Here is a 15,566-nt window from a genome sequence, read left to right as displayed (position 1 = left end):
CTGGAGCCTACCTGGCTCTTTGGTGGGGCTAATGGCAGACTCCAGGAGGGCTCATGCCAAGGAGTACTTCCCAGAACTTCTGCTGCCAGTGTCCTTGTCCCCGCAGTGAGCCACAGCCACCCCCCGCCTCTGCAGGAGACCCTCCAGCAGTAGCAGGTAGGTCTGGTTCATTCTCCCCTGGGGTCACTGCTCCTTCCCCAGAGTCTTGATGCACACACTACTTTGTGTGTGACCTCCAAGAGTGGAGTCTCTGTTTCCCCCATCCTGTCAAAGTCCTGCAATCAAATCCCATTAGGTTTGAAAGTATGATTCTCTGGGAATTCCTCCTCCCGTTGCCATACCCCCAGGTTGGGAAGCCTGATGTGGGGCTCAGAACATTGACTCCAGTGGGTGGACTTCTGCGGTATAAGTGTTCTCCTGTTTGTGAGTCACCCACCCACCAGTTATGGGATTTGATTTTATTGTGATTGTGCCCCTCCCACCGTCTCATTGTGGCCTCTCCTTTGTTTTTGGATGTGGAGTATCTTTTTTGGTGAGTTCCACTGTCTTCCAGTTGATGACTGTTCAGCAGTTAGTTGTGATTCCAGTGCTCTCGCAAGAGGGAGTAAGCATACGTCCTCCTATCCCGCCATCTTGAACCAATCCAACAACTGCTTCTTAAGACTGACAAGAGCTGAATATTATTACATTGACCCAGCCACTGAACAGATTTTAAAATACCCCATTTTGGCAAGTCTCAGTATAGTGGTGTTTCAGGTGTACCGAAGTTGTTAAGCTAGCACCAAACTCAAGAATTATGTTATCTTGAAGGGACTCAATTTTATGAAATCCAAATTCTGAATTTAAATATAAATTGGTGGGGCTTTTGTGAATGTGCGTGTGTGTGTGTGCGTGTGTGTGTTTGGGGAAGGCAGGGAATAACAGTTGAAAAGAAAACAAAAACATTTTTCAGAGCAGAACTGGATTATTTACTTATGCTAAATTCAATGAGAAATAATCATGAAGAATGTGATAGTGCAGCAGTCCCCAACCTTTTTGGCAGCAGGGACTGGTTTCATGGAAGACAGTTTTTCCACAGACGAGGTGGGGAGGGATGGTTCAGTCGGTAATGTGAGTGAGCGATGCGGGGTATGGTTCAGGTGGTAATGTGAGTGATGGGGAGCGGCAGATGAAGTTTCGTTCACTTGCCTGCTGCTTACCTCCTGCTGTGCAGCCCAGTTCCACGGGTTGGGGACCCCTGTGATAGTGGAGTTGGACAATAATTGTAAGCTCCAGAAATTTTCAACATCCGAATTGAAATTCTAAACTTATTAAATAACTTCTCATTCCTTCCTTCCCCAAATACTGGCAGCCAGTATTCCAGTTTCTGTCTCTATGAATTGGATGACTCTCGGTACACCACATATCAGTGGAAAGCATTTGTTTTTCTGTGACTGCCTTATTTCACTTAGAAGAATGTCCTCAAGGTCCACCTGTGTTACCACAAATGACAGGATTTCCTTATTTTTTATGGCTGCATAACATCTCATTATATATATTCCACAACTTCTTTATCCATTTATCCATGATGGATACTTAGGTCGTTTCCATGTCTTAACTGTCATAAATAGTGCTGCTTTAAATATGGGAGTGCAGATAGTTTTTTAAGTTACTGTTTTCATTGCCTTTGGATATATTCCCAGCATTAAAATTGCTGGATCCTATGGTAGTTCTAGTGTTAATTTTTTGACAGTCCTCCATACTGTTTTCCATAGTGGCTGTACCAGTTTACAATCCCATCAACACGGCATAAGGGTTCCCTTTTCTCCACATTCTTGTCAGCATTTACTATCTCTTGCCTTTTTGATGACGGCCATCCCTAACAAGCATGAGGTGATATCTCATTGTGGTTTTTTATTTCCCTAATGACTAGTGATATTGAGCATTTTTCATGTACCTGTTGGCCTTTTAAGATAACCTCTTTAGGGAAAATGTCTATGCAAGTCCTTTGTCCATTTGTTAATTGGAATGTTTGGTTTTTTGCTACCGGGTTACAGGAGTTCTTTATGTATTTTGGATATTAGTCCCTTATCAGAATATATCATATGCAATAGTTTTTCCCCTTTGCAGGCTGTTTTTTTTTTTTTTTGGTTTACTTTATTTTATTCTATTCAGAACAAGTTACTAAGTAAAATGGCTGAATCTCTGTTCTTCACTCTAGCATCTTTTATTTTTTAAGTTTATTTATTTTTAATTGAAGTCCAGTTGATTTACCTTATTATATTTGCTTTTTCACTTTATTTCTTTTGCTGTGAAGAAGCTTTTAAGTTTGATGTATTCCCACTTGTTTTTGATTTTGTTGCTTGTCCTTTAGAGGTGTCATATCCAAAAAATCATTGCCAAGACCCACATCAAGGAGATTTTTTCCTATGTTTTCTTTTAGGAATTTCATGGTTTCAGGTCTTACATTCAAGTCTTTAATCCACTTTGACTTAATTTTTGTGAGTCGTGTTAAGACAAGGGTCTAGTTTCATTCTTTTACATGTGAATATCCAATTTCCCCAGCAACACGTATTAAAGAGACTTTTCCCCATTGAGTATTCTTGGATCCTTTGTAAAACACTTGTTGACCATATATACTTGGGTTATGCTGGGATCTCAGTTCTGTTCCATTGATCTATTTGTCTGTCTTTATGCCATTACCATACTATTTTCCTTACAATAGCTTTATAGTATAGCTTGAAATCAGGAAGTGTGATGCTGCCTGCTTTCTTCTTCTTTCTCAGGATTGCTTTGGCTGTTCAGGGTCTTTTGTGAATTCATATAAATTTTTTCTATTTCTGTAAAAATGCCATTTGCAATCTTGACAGGGATTGCAATGAATCTATAGATGGCTTTTGGTAGTATTGACATTTTAACAATATTAATTCTTTCAATCCACTGATATTAGTTTTGGCTTATATGTCCTTTATTACATTGAAGTACTTTCCTTCTATACCTAAATCATTAAAAGAATTTTTAGTATAAACGAATATTGAATTTTGTCAAATGCTTTTTCTGCACCATCTGTAAGATGATCACATTACATTTTTTCATTCATTCAATGTGATGTAACACATTGAGTGACTTCTGTATGTTGAACCATCCTTGCATCCAAGGTATAAATTTCAATTGATCATGTTAAATAATCCTTTTAAGGTGCTGTTGAATTTAGTTTGCTAGTACTTTATTGAGAATTTTTGTATCTATATTCATCAGGGATATTAGTCTGTTTTCTTTCCTGGAATTGTCCTTTCCTGGTTCGGGTTCTGAGGAGATACTGGCCTTGTAAAATAAGTTTGGAAGTGCCCCCTTCTCTCTGAATTTTTGGAAGAGTTTGAGAAGAACTGGCATTAATTTTTCTTTAAATGTTTCACAAAATTTGCCAGTCAAACCATTTGGTTCTTGGATTTTCTCTGGAGATTTCTGATTACTGATTCAATCACCTTACTAGTAATTGATATATTCATTTATTTATTTTTATTTTTTTATTTATTTTTTTTTATTTTACAAATTTAATCAGTTATACATATACATTTGTTCCCATATCCCCTCCCTTTTGCGTCTCCCTCCCACCCTCCCTATCCCACCCCTCCAGGCAGTCACAAAGAACCGAGCTGATCTCTCTGTGCTATGCGGCTGCTTCCCACTAGCTATCTACCTTATGTTTGGTAGTGTATATATGTCCATGCCGCTCTTTCACTTTGTCACAGCTTACCCTTCCCCCTCCCCATATCCTCAAGTCCATGCTCTAGTAGGTCTGTGTTTTTATTCCTGTCTTACTCCTATGTTCTTGATGACATTTTTTTTTCTTAAATTCCATATATATGTGTCAGCATACAGTATTTGTCTTTCTCTTTCTGACTTACTTCACTCTGTATGACAGGCTCTAGGTCCATCCACCTCATTACAAATAGCTCAATTTCATTTCTTTTTATGGCTGAGTGATATTCCATTGTATATATGTGCCACATCTTCTTTACCCATTCATCCGATGATGGACACTTAGGTTGTTTCCATCTCCGGGCTATTGTAAATAGGGCTGCTATGAACATTTTGGTACATGTCTCTTTTTGAATTATGGTTTTCTCAGGGTATATGCCCAGTAGTGGGATTGCTGGGTCATATGGTAGTTCTATTTGTAGTTTTTTAAGGAACCTCCATACCGTTCTCCATAGTGGCTGTACCAATTCACATTCCCACCAGCAGTGCAAGAGTGTTCCCTTTTTTCCACACCCTCTCCAGCATTTATTGTTTCTAGATTTTTTGATGATGGCCATTCTGACTGGTGTGAGATGATATCTCATTGTAGTTTTGATTTGCATTTCTCTAATGAGTAAAGATGTTGAGCATCCTTTCATGTGTTTGTTGGCAGTCTGTATATCTTCTGTGGAGAAATGTCTATTTAGGTCTTCTGCCCATTTTTGGATTGGGTTGTTTGTTTTTTTGCTATTGAGCTGCATGAGCTGCTTATAAATTTTGGAGATTAATCCTTTGTCAGTTGCTTCATTTGCAAATATTTTCTCCCATTCTGAGGGTTGTCTTTTGGTCTTGTTTATGGTTTCCTTTGCTGTGCAAAAGCTTTTAAGTTTCATTAGGTCCCATGTGTTTATTTTTGTCTTTATTTCCATTTCTCTAGGAGGTGGGTCAAAAAGGATCTTGCTGTGATTTATGTCATAGAGTGTTCTGCCTATGTTTTCCTCTAGGAGTTTGATAGTGTCTGGCCTTACATTTAGGTCTTTAATCCATTTTGAGCTTATTTTTGTGTATGGTGTTAGGGAGTGATCTAATCTCATACTTTTACATGTCCCTGTCCAGTTTTCCCAGCACCACTTATTGAAGAGACTGTCCTTTCTCCACTGTACATTCCTGCCTCCTTTATCAAAGATAAGGTGACCATATGTCCGTGGGTTTATCTCTGGGCTTTCTATCCTGTTCCATTGATCTATCTTTCTGTTTTTGTGCCAGTACCATACTGGCTTGATTACTGTAGCCTTGTAGTATAGTCTGAAGTCAGGGAGCCTGATTCCTCCAGCTCCATTTTTCGTTCTCAAGATTGCTTTGGCTATTCGGGGTCTTTTGTGTTTCCATACAAATTGTGCAATTTTTTGTTCTAATTCTGTGAAAAATGCCATTGGTAGTTTGATAGGGATTGCATTGAATCTGTAGATTGCTTTGGGTAGTAGAGTCATTTTCACAATGTTGATTCTTCCAATCCAAGAACATGGTACATCTCTCCATCTATTTGTATCATCTTTAATTTCTTTCATCAGTGTCTTATAATTTTCTGCATACAGGTCTTTTGTCTCCTTAGGTAGGTTTATTCCTAGATATTTTATTCTTTTTGTTGCAATGGTAAATGGGAGTGTTTCCTTGATTTCACTTTCAGATTTTTCATCATTAGTATATAGGAATGCCAGAGATTTCTGTGCATTAATTTTGTATCCTGCTACTTTACCAAATTCATTGATTAACTCTAGTAGTTTTCTGGTAGCATCTTTAGGATTCTCTATGTATAGTACCATGTCATCTGCAAACAGTGACACTTTACTTCTTCTTTTCCAATTTGGATTCCTTTTATTTCCTTTTCTTCTCTGATTGCTGTGGCTAAAACTTCCAAAACTATGTTGAATAAGAGTGGTGAGAGTGGGCAACCTTGTCTTGTTCCTGATCTTAGTGGAAATGGTTTCAATTTTTCACCATTGAGGACGATGCTGGCTGTGGGTTTGTCATATATGGCCTTTATTATGTTGAGGAAAGTTCCCTCTATGCCTACTTTCTGCAGGGTTTTTATCATAAATGGGTGTTGAATTTTGTCAAACGCTTTCTCTGCATCTATTGAGATGATCCTATGGTTTTTCTCCTTCAGTTTGTTAATATGGTGTATCACGTTGATTGATTTGCGTATATTGAAGAATCCTTGCATTCCTGGAATAAACCCCACTTGATCATGGTGTATGATCCTTTTAATGTGCTGTTGGATTCTGTTTGCTAGTATTTTGTTGAGGATTTTTGCATCTATGTTCATCAGTGATATTGGCCTGTAGTTTTCTTTCTTTGTGACATCCTTGTCTGGTTTTGGTATCAAGGTGATGGTGGCCTCGTAGAATGAGTTTGGGAGTGTTCCTCCCTCTGCTATATTTTGGAAGAGTTTGAGAAGGATAGGTGTTAGCTCTTCTCTAAATGCTTGATAGAATTCGCCTGTGAAGCCATCTGGTCCTGGGCTTTTGTTTGTCGGAAGATTTTTGATCACAGTTTCAATTTCAGTGCTTGTGATTGGTCTGTTCATATTTTCTATTTCTTCCTGATTCAGTCTTGGCAGGTTGTGCATTTCTAAGAATTTGTCCATTTCTTCCAGATTGTCCATTTTATTGGCATAGAGTTGCTTATAGTAATCTCTCATGATCTTTTGTATTTCTCCAGTGTCAGTTGTTACTTCTCCTTTTTCATTTCTAATTCTATTGATTTGAGTCTTCTCCCTTTTTTTCTTGATGAGTCTGGCTAATGGTTTATCAATTTTGTTTATCTTCTCAAAGAACCAGCTTTTAGTTTTATTGATCTTTGCTATCGTTTCCTTCATTTCTTTTTCATTTATTTCTGATCTGATTTTTATGATTTCTTTCCTTCTGCTAACTTTGGGATGTTTTTGTTCTTCTTTCTCTAATTCCTTTAGGTGCAAGGTTAGGTTGTTTATTCGAGATGTTTCCTGTTTCTTAAGGTGGGATTGTATTGCCATAAACTTCCCTCTTAGAACTGCTTTTGCTGCATCCCATAGGTTTTGGGTCGTCGTGTCTCCATTGTCATTTGTTTCTAGGTATTTTTTAATTTCCTCTTTGATTTCTTCAGTGATCACTTCGTTATTAAGTAGTGTATTGTTTAGCCTCCATGTGTTTGTATGTTTTACAGCTCTTTTCCTGTAATTGATATCTAGTCTCATAGCATTGTGGTCGGAAAAGATACTTGATACAATTTCAATTTTCTTAAATTTACCAAGGCTTGATTTGTGACCCAAGATATGATCTATCCTGGAGAATGTTCCATGAGCACTTGAGAAAAATGTGTATTCTGTTGTTTTTGGATGAAATGTCCTATAAATATCAATTAAGTCCATCTTGTTTAATGTATCATTTAAAGCTTGTGTTTCCTTATTTATTTTCATTTTGGATGACCTGTCCATTGGTGAAAGTGGGGTGTTAAAGTCCCCTACTATGATTGTGTTACTGTCGATTTCTCCTTTTATGGCTGTTAATATTTCCCTTATGTATTGAGGTGCTCCTATGTTTGGTGCATAAATATTTACAATTGTTATATCTTCTTCTTGGATTGATCCCTTGATCATTATGTAGTGTCCTTCTTTGTCTCTTCTAGTAGTCTTTATTTTAAAGTCTATTTTGTCTGATATGAGAATTGCTACTCCAGCTTTCTTTTGGTTTCCATTTGCATGGAATATCTTTTTCCATCCCCTTACTTTCAGTCTGTATGTGTCTCTAGGTCTGAAGTGGGTCTCTTGTAGACAGCATATATATGGGTCTTGTTTTTGTATCCATTCAGCCAGTCTGTGTCTTTTGGTGGGAGCATTTAGTCCATTTACATTTAAGGTAATTATTGATATGTATGTTCCTATTCCCATTTTCTTAATTGTTTTGGGTTCGTTATTGTAGTTCTTTTCCTTCTGTTGTGTTTCTTGCCTAGAGAAGTTCCTTTAGCATTTGTTGTAAAGCTGGTTTGGTGGTGCTGAACTCTCTCAGCTTTTGCTTGTCTGTAAACGTTTTAATTTCTCCATCAAATCTGAATGAGATCCTTGCTGGGTAGAGTAATCTTGGTTGCAGGTTTTTCTCCTTCATCACTTTAATTATGTCCTGCCACTCCCTTCTGGCCTGTAGAGTTTCTGCTGAGAGATCAGCTGTTATCCTGATGGGGATTCCCTTGTGTGTTATTTGTTGTTTTTGCCTTGCTGCTTTTAATATGATTTCTTTGTGTTTAATTTTTGACAGTTTGATTAATATGTGTCTTGGTGTATTTCCCCTTGGATTTATTCTATATGGGACTCTCTGTGCCTCCTGGACTTGATTAACTATTTCCTTTCCCATATTAGGGAAGTTTTCAACTATAATCTCTTCAAATATTTTCTCAGTCCCTTTCTTTTTCTCTTCTTCTTCTGGAACCCCTATAATTCGAATGTTGGTGCGTTTAATGTTGTCCCAGAGGTCTCTGAGACTGTCCTCTGTTCTTTTCATTCTTTTTTCTTTATTTTGCTGTGCAGCAGTTATTTCCACTATTTTATCTTCCACCTCACTTATCCGTTCTTCTGCCTCAGTTATTCTGCTATTGATCCCATCTAGAGTATTTTTTATTTCATGTATTGTGTTTTTAATCGATGCTTGATTCATCTTTAGTTCTTCTAGGTCCTTGTTAACTGTTTCTTGCATTTTGTCTATTCTATTTCCAAGATTTTGGATCATCTTTATCATCATTATTCTGAATTCTTTTTCAGGTAGACTGCCTATTACCTCTTCATTTGTTACGTCTGGTGGGTTTTTATCTTGCTCCTTCTCCTGCTGTGTGTTTTTCTGTCTTCTCATTTTGCTTATGTTACTGTGTTTGGGGTCTCCTTTTTGCAGGCTGCAGGTTCGTAGTTACCGTTGTTTTTGGTGTCTGTCCCCAGTGGCTAAGCTTGGTTTAGTGGGTTGTGTAGGCTTCTTGGTGGAGGGGACTACTGCCTGTGTTCTGGTGGATGAGGCTGGATCTTGTCTTTCTGGTGGGCAGGTCCACGTCTGGTGGTGTGTTTTGGGGTGTCTGTGGACTTTTTATGATTTTAGGCCACCTCTCTGCTAATGGGTGGCGTTGTGTTCCTGTCTTGCTAGTTGTTTGGCATAGGGTGTCCAGCACTGTAGCTTGCTGGTCGTTGAGTGAAGCTGGGTGCTGGTGTTGAGATGGAGATCTCTGGAAGATTTTCGCCGTTTGATATTGTGTGGAGCTGGGAGGTCTCTTGTGGACCAGTGTCCTGAAGTTGGCTCTCCCACCTCAGAGGCACAGCACTGACTCCTGGCTCCTCAATTTGGGATGATTTGTTGTCTATTCATGTATTCCACAGATGCAGGGTACATCAAGTTGATTGTGGAGCTTTAATCCGCTGCTTCTGAGGCTGCTGGGAGAGGTTTCCCTTTCTCTTCTTTGTTCTCACAGCTCCTGGGTCTCAGCTTTGGACCTGGCCCCGCCTCTGCGCGTAGGTCGCCGGAGGGCGTCTGTTCTTCGCTCAGACAGGACAGGGTTAAAGGAGCAGCCTCTTCGGGGACTCTGGCTCACTCAGGCCGGGCGGGAGGGAGGGGTGCAGAGTGTGGGGCGAGCCTGCAGCGGCAGAGGTCGGCGTGACGCTGCACCAGCCCGAGGCGCGCCGTGCGTTCTCCCAGGGAAGCCTCCCCTGGATCCCGGGACCCCGGCAGTGGCGGGCTGCACAGGCTCCCGGAAGGGCGGTGTGGACAGTAACCTGCGCTCGCACACAGACTTCTTGGCGGCGGCAGCAGCAGCCCCAGCGTCCCACGCCCGTCTCTGGGCTCCGCGCTTTCAGCCGCGACTCGCGCCCGTCTCTGGAGCTCCTTTACGTGGCGCTCTTAATCCCTTCTCCTCGCGCACCAGGAAACCAAGAGGGAAGAAAAAGTCTCCTGCCTCTTCGGCAGCTCCAGAGTTTTCCCGGATTCCCTCCCGGCTAGCTGTGGCACATTAGCCCCCTTCAGGCTGAGTTCTCGCCGCCAGCCCCAGTCCTCTCCCTGCGCTCTGACCGAAGCCCGAGCCTCAGCTCCAGCGCTGCGCGCCCCGGCGGGCGAGCAGACAAGCCTCTCGGGCTGGTGAGTGCCGCTCGGCACCGATCCTCTGTGTGGGGATCTCTCCGCTTTGCCCTACCCAGGTATGTGGGGAGTTTCTTGCCTTTTGGGAGGTCTGGGGTCTTCTGCCGGCGTTCAGTAGGTGTTCTGTAGGAGTTGTTCCACGTGTAGCTGTATTTCTGGTGTATCCGTGGGGAGCAAGCGATATATTCAGACTTTCTATTTCTTCCTGATTCAGTCATGGTAGTTTGTATGTTTCTAAGTTTTTTTTTTTTTCCATTTTCTCTAGGTTGTGCAGTTGTTGGCATATAGTTGTTTTTCAATTCACTGTATTTCTGTGGAATCAGATGTAATGTCACCTTTCTCATTTATAATTTTGTTGATTTGGTCCTTTCTCTTTTTTCCTCGGTTAATTTTATCTTTTCAAAGAACCAATGCCAAGTTAGGGGAATCTTTTCTATTGTTTTCCTATTCTGTATTTCAATTATTTCTCCTCTAATCTTTACTATTTCCCTCCTCCTACTAACTTGGGGGTCAGTTTGCTGTCCTTTTACTAGTTCATTAGAGCACAGAGTTAGGTTTTTTACTTGGGATCTTCCTTACTTCTTAATGTGGGTATTTATTGCTATGAACTTCCTTCTTAGAACTCCTTTTGCTACATCCCACAAGTGTTTGTATGTTGTGTTTCCATTTTCACTTGTCTCAAGGAACGTTTTTATTTCCCCTCTAATTTCTTCTTTGATCCGTTCATTGTTCAGGAGAGTGTTGTTAATTTCCATATATTGGTGAATTTTCCAATTTCCCTTTTGTTATATGATCTCTCACTTCATATCACTGTGGTCAGAGAAGACACTTGATATGATTTTAATCTCTAAGACTTCTTTTGTGGCCTAACATATGGTCTGTCCTAGAAAATGTTCCATGTGCACTTGAGGAAAACACGTATTCTGCCACCGTAGGAAAGAATATTCTATGTATGTCTGTTAGGTCCATCTGATCTATAATGTTGTTCAAATCCACTGTTTGCTTACTAATTCTCTGTCTGGATGATCTAACCATTGTTGACAGGTTGAGTCATTAAAGTCCCCAATTATTATTGTGTTGCTGTTTACCTCTTTTAGCTCTCTTGTTATAGTTTTTGGTTTATGTATTTAGGTGTTCTGATGTTGGGTGCATAAATATTTACAATTGTTATATCTTCTTGAGGTATTATTACTTTATCATTACATAACATTCTTTATATACTTTTACAAGTTTTAGTTTCAACTCTATTTTTTCTGAAAGAAGTATAGACCTAGTCCTGCTTTTTTTGGGGGGAGGGGGTTACCATTTGCTTGAAGTATCTTTTTCCATACCTTCACTCTCTGTCTATGTGTGTTTTTAAGGCTAAGATGAGTCTCTTTTAGGCAGCATATTGTTGGATCTTTTTGTGTGTGTGTGGATCTTATTTTTTAATACAGTCAGCCATTCCATGTCTTTTGATTGGAGAATTTAATCAATTTAGGTTTAAGTTACTATTGATAAGTAAGGATGTACTACTGGCATTTTGTACATTGCTTTCTGGTTTTACTGTAGATCCACTGTTGCTTGATTTTTATACTGCTGTCTTTTGTGTTTTGATGTGGTATCAGTATGCTTTACTTCTTTATCACGTTCTTTTGTGTAATTACTACAGGTTTTTCCCTTGTGCTTATGCAATTTACATAAAATATCCTAAAATTATAGGAGGACGAGGATGTGCTCAACTACCCCAACAAACACACCAAAACTACAACTGCATACAGAATGACTCTAGATGAAATCAACCTGGGGACTAGTAGGATGGCACTTCTACAACCAAGGCTATAAAGAAAGATCCACATGGAGTCTGGTAAAAGGGAGGAGGAGTGATCTGGTCAGGACCCACACTCCTAGTGGGGGACAGAGAAAAGGAGGGGATATCACAGGCTTGGGGATCTTACCTGGGGACCAAGGGGTTCAAGCCACATATCATCCACTGCAGGCCTGGGGTCTGACACCAGGAAGATGAGCCCCCTTTGCTGGTTTGAAAACAAGTGGAGCTTACAAGCTTATAGAAATTGAGACTCCACTCTTAAAGACCACATGTGTAGATTTGCTTACTCTCAGACACAGAATGAGGACAGCAGACTGAAAACTGCCTGGAGCTTTGGCTGGCTTTCCAGCACTGTCCCAGTGCACCCACCAACCCACATCGGGCTCTGGTTCCAGCCCCTCTTGCTCTGGAGCTGCATCCCACAAAGGGGGAGTCCACTGCTGCCAATGACAGAGAACACTTGGAGGGAATGGAGCCAGCATGGTCCCTGGCCCTGTCTCTGACCAGAGCAGAGGTATTCATTGCCAGAGCATGCACTGGTGCACACACTCAGGAGGGAGCAACACTAGCTCTAGACTGAGACTGCCACCACCAGAGCATGCATCACTGTGCACACTTGTAAGTAAGCAAGGTTAGCAAGGCTAGCTCCAGGGCTAAGACTGCCATTGTCAGAGCACACATCTCTGCACACACTTGGGAGGGAGGATTCAGTTCAGCAGTGTGGCATCAACCTCTCTGGCATTGACCAAGCCTCTAACCAAAGCAAGCACACCAAGAGGAAAAAGTGAAACAAGCCCAGAAGTACAGCCTGAAACCCTCGAGCCCTGGAAATGACCCCACCCAAGACAGAGACCGCCATCAAACCCAGGAAAAATACAAATACCTCAGGGCTCCTGCTCCAGCCCCACAGGCCCCGACCCAGGCTCCAATACAGATGTGACTGCCATGGAATAGAGAAAAAAAGCTGGCTCACAACTGGCTCTGTCTCCAGCCCCTCCAACTCCAGTACTACCTCCTACCAAGATGGCAGCTGCCAGAGGACCCCAGAAGAAGATGAGGTCTGAGCTCACCTCAGATCTAGCTCTGTCACCAAAGCCACTGGGTACACTCAGACTGCAGAGGGATGCTCCCACACAAGGACATGCCTTCAACACTGGGATAGGTAAACGTTTCACCTAATTTCACAGAGCAGAGAAAGTTTAACAACATAAGAAAAGAGGAATATGTTACAAAAGAAAGAACAAAACAACAAAAGAACCCTAAAAAAACCTAATGAAACAGAGATAAATAATTTACCTGATAAAGAGTTCAGAGAAGTAGCAATAAGAATGCTAACTGAGCTTGGTAAAAGAACAGATGAACACAATGAGAACTTTAGAAAGGAAATAGAAAATATAAAAAAGAAACAATCAGAGCTGAAGATACAATATCTAAAATGAAAAATATACAAATGGGAATTAACAGGAGATTAGGTGATACAGAAAAAACACATAAGCGATCTGGAAGACAGAATAATGGAAATCACCCAATCAGAACAGCAAAAAGAAACACAAATTTTAAAAATGAGAATAGTTTAACGGGCCTCTGGGACAACATCAAGCAAACTAACATTTGCATTTTAAAGATCACATGCTAGGCCATAAAACAAGTCTCAACAAATTTAAGAGGTTCAAAAAGAAAAATGGAGAATACACAAATACATGGAGACTAAACAATATGCTACTGAAAAACCAACGGCTCAACAAAGAAATCAGAGAGGAAATCAGAAAACGCCTTGAGACAAATGAAAACAAAAGCACAACTTTCCAAAATATATGTGAAACAGCAAAAGCAATTCTAAGAGGGACAGTTACAATGATACAGGCCTACCTCAGGAAACCAGAAAAATCTCAAATAAACAACCCAATCTCCCATCTTGGGAAATAAGAAAAAGAAGAACAAACAAAGCCCAAAGTCAGCAGAAGGAAGGAAACAACAAAAATCAGAGTGGAAATAAATAAAACAAAGAAGAAAAACAATAGAAAAAAAAATAATTGAAAGCAAGAGCTAGTGTTTTTGAAAAGCTACACAAAATTAATAAGCCTTTAGCTGGACTCATTAAGAAAAAAAGAGAGTGGACCCAAATAGACAAAACAAGAAGTGAAAGGAAGAAATTACAACCAATATTCAAGAAATACAAACAATCATAAGAGAATACTAAGGACAGTTATATGTAAACAAATTAGACAAATTTCTAGAAGAAATGGATAAATTCCTAGAAACATAAAATCTTCCAGTACCGAATCAGGAAGAAATAGATAATCTGAACAGACAGAATACTAGTATTGAACATGAATTAGTAACCAAAAAACTCACAACAAAGAAAAGTTCAGGACTGAATGGATCCACAGAGGATTTCTATCAAACATATAAAGAAGAGTCCTCCAAATATTCCCCCAAAATTAAAGAGGAAACACTCCTAAATTCCTTCTTAGAGGCCACCATTACCCTGATACCAAAACCAGACAAAGACACTACAAAAAAAAAAGAGAAAACTACAAGCCAATATCTTTGATGAACACAGAAGCAAACATCCTCAACAACGTATTAGGAAACCAAACTCAACAATATATTTAAAAGGACCATACACCATGATCAAGTGGAACTTATTCTAGGGATGCTAGGATGGCTCAGTATCCACAAAACAATCAATGTGGTACACCACATTAACAAAGCAAAGGATAAAAATCACATGATCATCTCAATAGCTGTAGAAAAAGCATTTGACAAAATTCAACACCCATTCATGACAAAAGTTCTCAACAAAGTTAGTATAGAGACTCTCAGGGTTTCTGTATTTAGCATAATGTCATCTGCAAAGAGTGACAGTTTTACTTCTTCCCTTCCCATTTGGATGACTTTTATTTCTTTTTCTTGTCTTGTTGCTATGATTAGGACTTCTAATACCATGTTAAATAGAAATGACAACAGTAGGCATCCTTGTCTCATTCCTGATTTTAGAGAAGCTTTCAGCTTTTCACCATTGAGTGTGATGTTAGCTATGGTTTTGAAAAAATGGCTTTTACTATGTTGAGATAGGTTCCTTCTACACCAACTTTTTTGAGCACTTTTACCATGAATTCAATAGAATTCCTAAGCTTTACACTTTTACTTTTCCTCCCCCTCACATTTTACATTATTGATGTTACAGTTTACATATTTTTATACTGCATAACTAATAACAGACTACTGCAGTTATGATTTTTACTATCATTGTATTTTAACTTTTAAAATAGAGTTGTAAGTGAATTATACACCACCATTACTGTAGTACAGAATCCAAATTTGACTATTTACAATTACCAATGAGTTTTAATGATACTATCCATGAAATACCATTCTAAGAACGCCCTTTAGCATTTGTTGTAAGTCAGATCTAGCCATAACAAGTTCTCTCAGCTTCTGTTTGTTTCAGGAAGTCTTAATCCATCCTCAATTGTATGTACAATTTCTCCAGGTATAGTAATCTTGGTTGAGCATTTTTCTTTCAATACTTTAAGTACACCATCCCATTCTCTTCTGGCCTGAAAAGTTTCTGTTGAGAAATCCGCCTAAGTATTTTGGGGGTTTTCTTGTATATAACTTCTCTCTTTTCTCTCACTGCTTTTAAAATGTTCATTGCCTTTAACTTTTGATAATTTAATTATAATGTGTCTAGAGGTAGCCCTATTTGGGTTTAACCTATTTGGGGTCCTTTGGGCCTCTCAGATCTGGATGTCTATTTGTCTTTACAGGTTTGGGAACTTTTCAGCTATTATTGATTTAAATATGCTTTCTGTCCCTTTCTCTTTCTCTTCACCTTCTGGAATTCCCATAATAAGAATACTGTTTCTTTTCATTGTGTCCCGTAAGTC

At 39.6% G+C, this 15,566-nt stretch overlaps 1 protein-coding gene across 7 annotated transcripts in view; it reads right to left on the bottom strand.

Moving 5' to 3' along the window:
• PSD3 (pleckstrin and Sec7 domain containing 3) overlaps window positions 1-15,566 on the bottom strand; it is a 567,622-nt gene that overhangs the window by 123,973 nt on the left and 428,083 nt on the right. Inside the window, exon 11 of one of the 7 annotated variants that reach the window (XM_060086131.1) lies at window positions 1,097-1,237. The exons of the other annotated variants lie outside the window; for them this stretch is intronic. Within the exon in view, the coding sequence (XP_059942114.1) occupies window positions 1,099-1,237 (139 nt within the window). The 3' untranslated portion in view covers window positions 1,097-1,098. Of the gene's footprint in view, window positions 1-1,096; window positions 1,238-15,566 lie in introns of those variants that run through there. 7 annotated transcript variants of the gene reach the window in all.

This window comes from Mesoplodon densirostris, chromosome 20, assembly GCF_025265405.1.
Source record: "Mesoplodon densirostris isolate mMesDen1 chromosome 20, mMesDen1 primary haplotype, whole genome shotgun sequence".
NCBI lineage: Eukaryota > Metazoa > Chordata > Mammalia > Artiodactyla > Ziphiidae > Mesoplodon > Mesoplodon densirostris.
The sequence above is the reverse complement of the archived record's forward strand: the minus strand, read 5'-3'. Positions and strand labels throughout refer to the sequence as shown.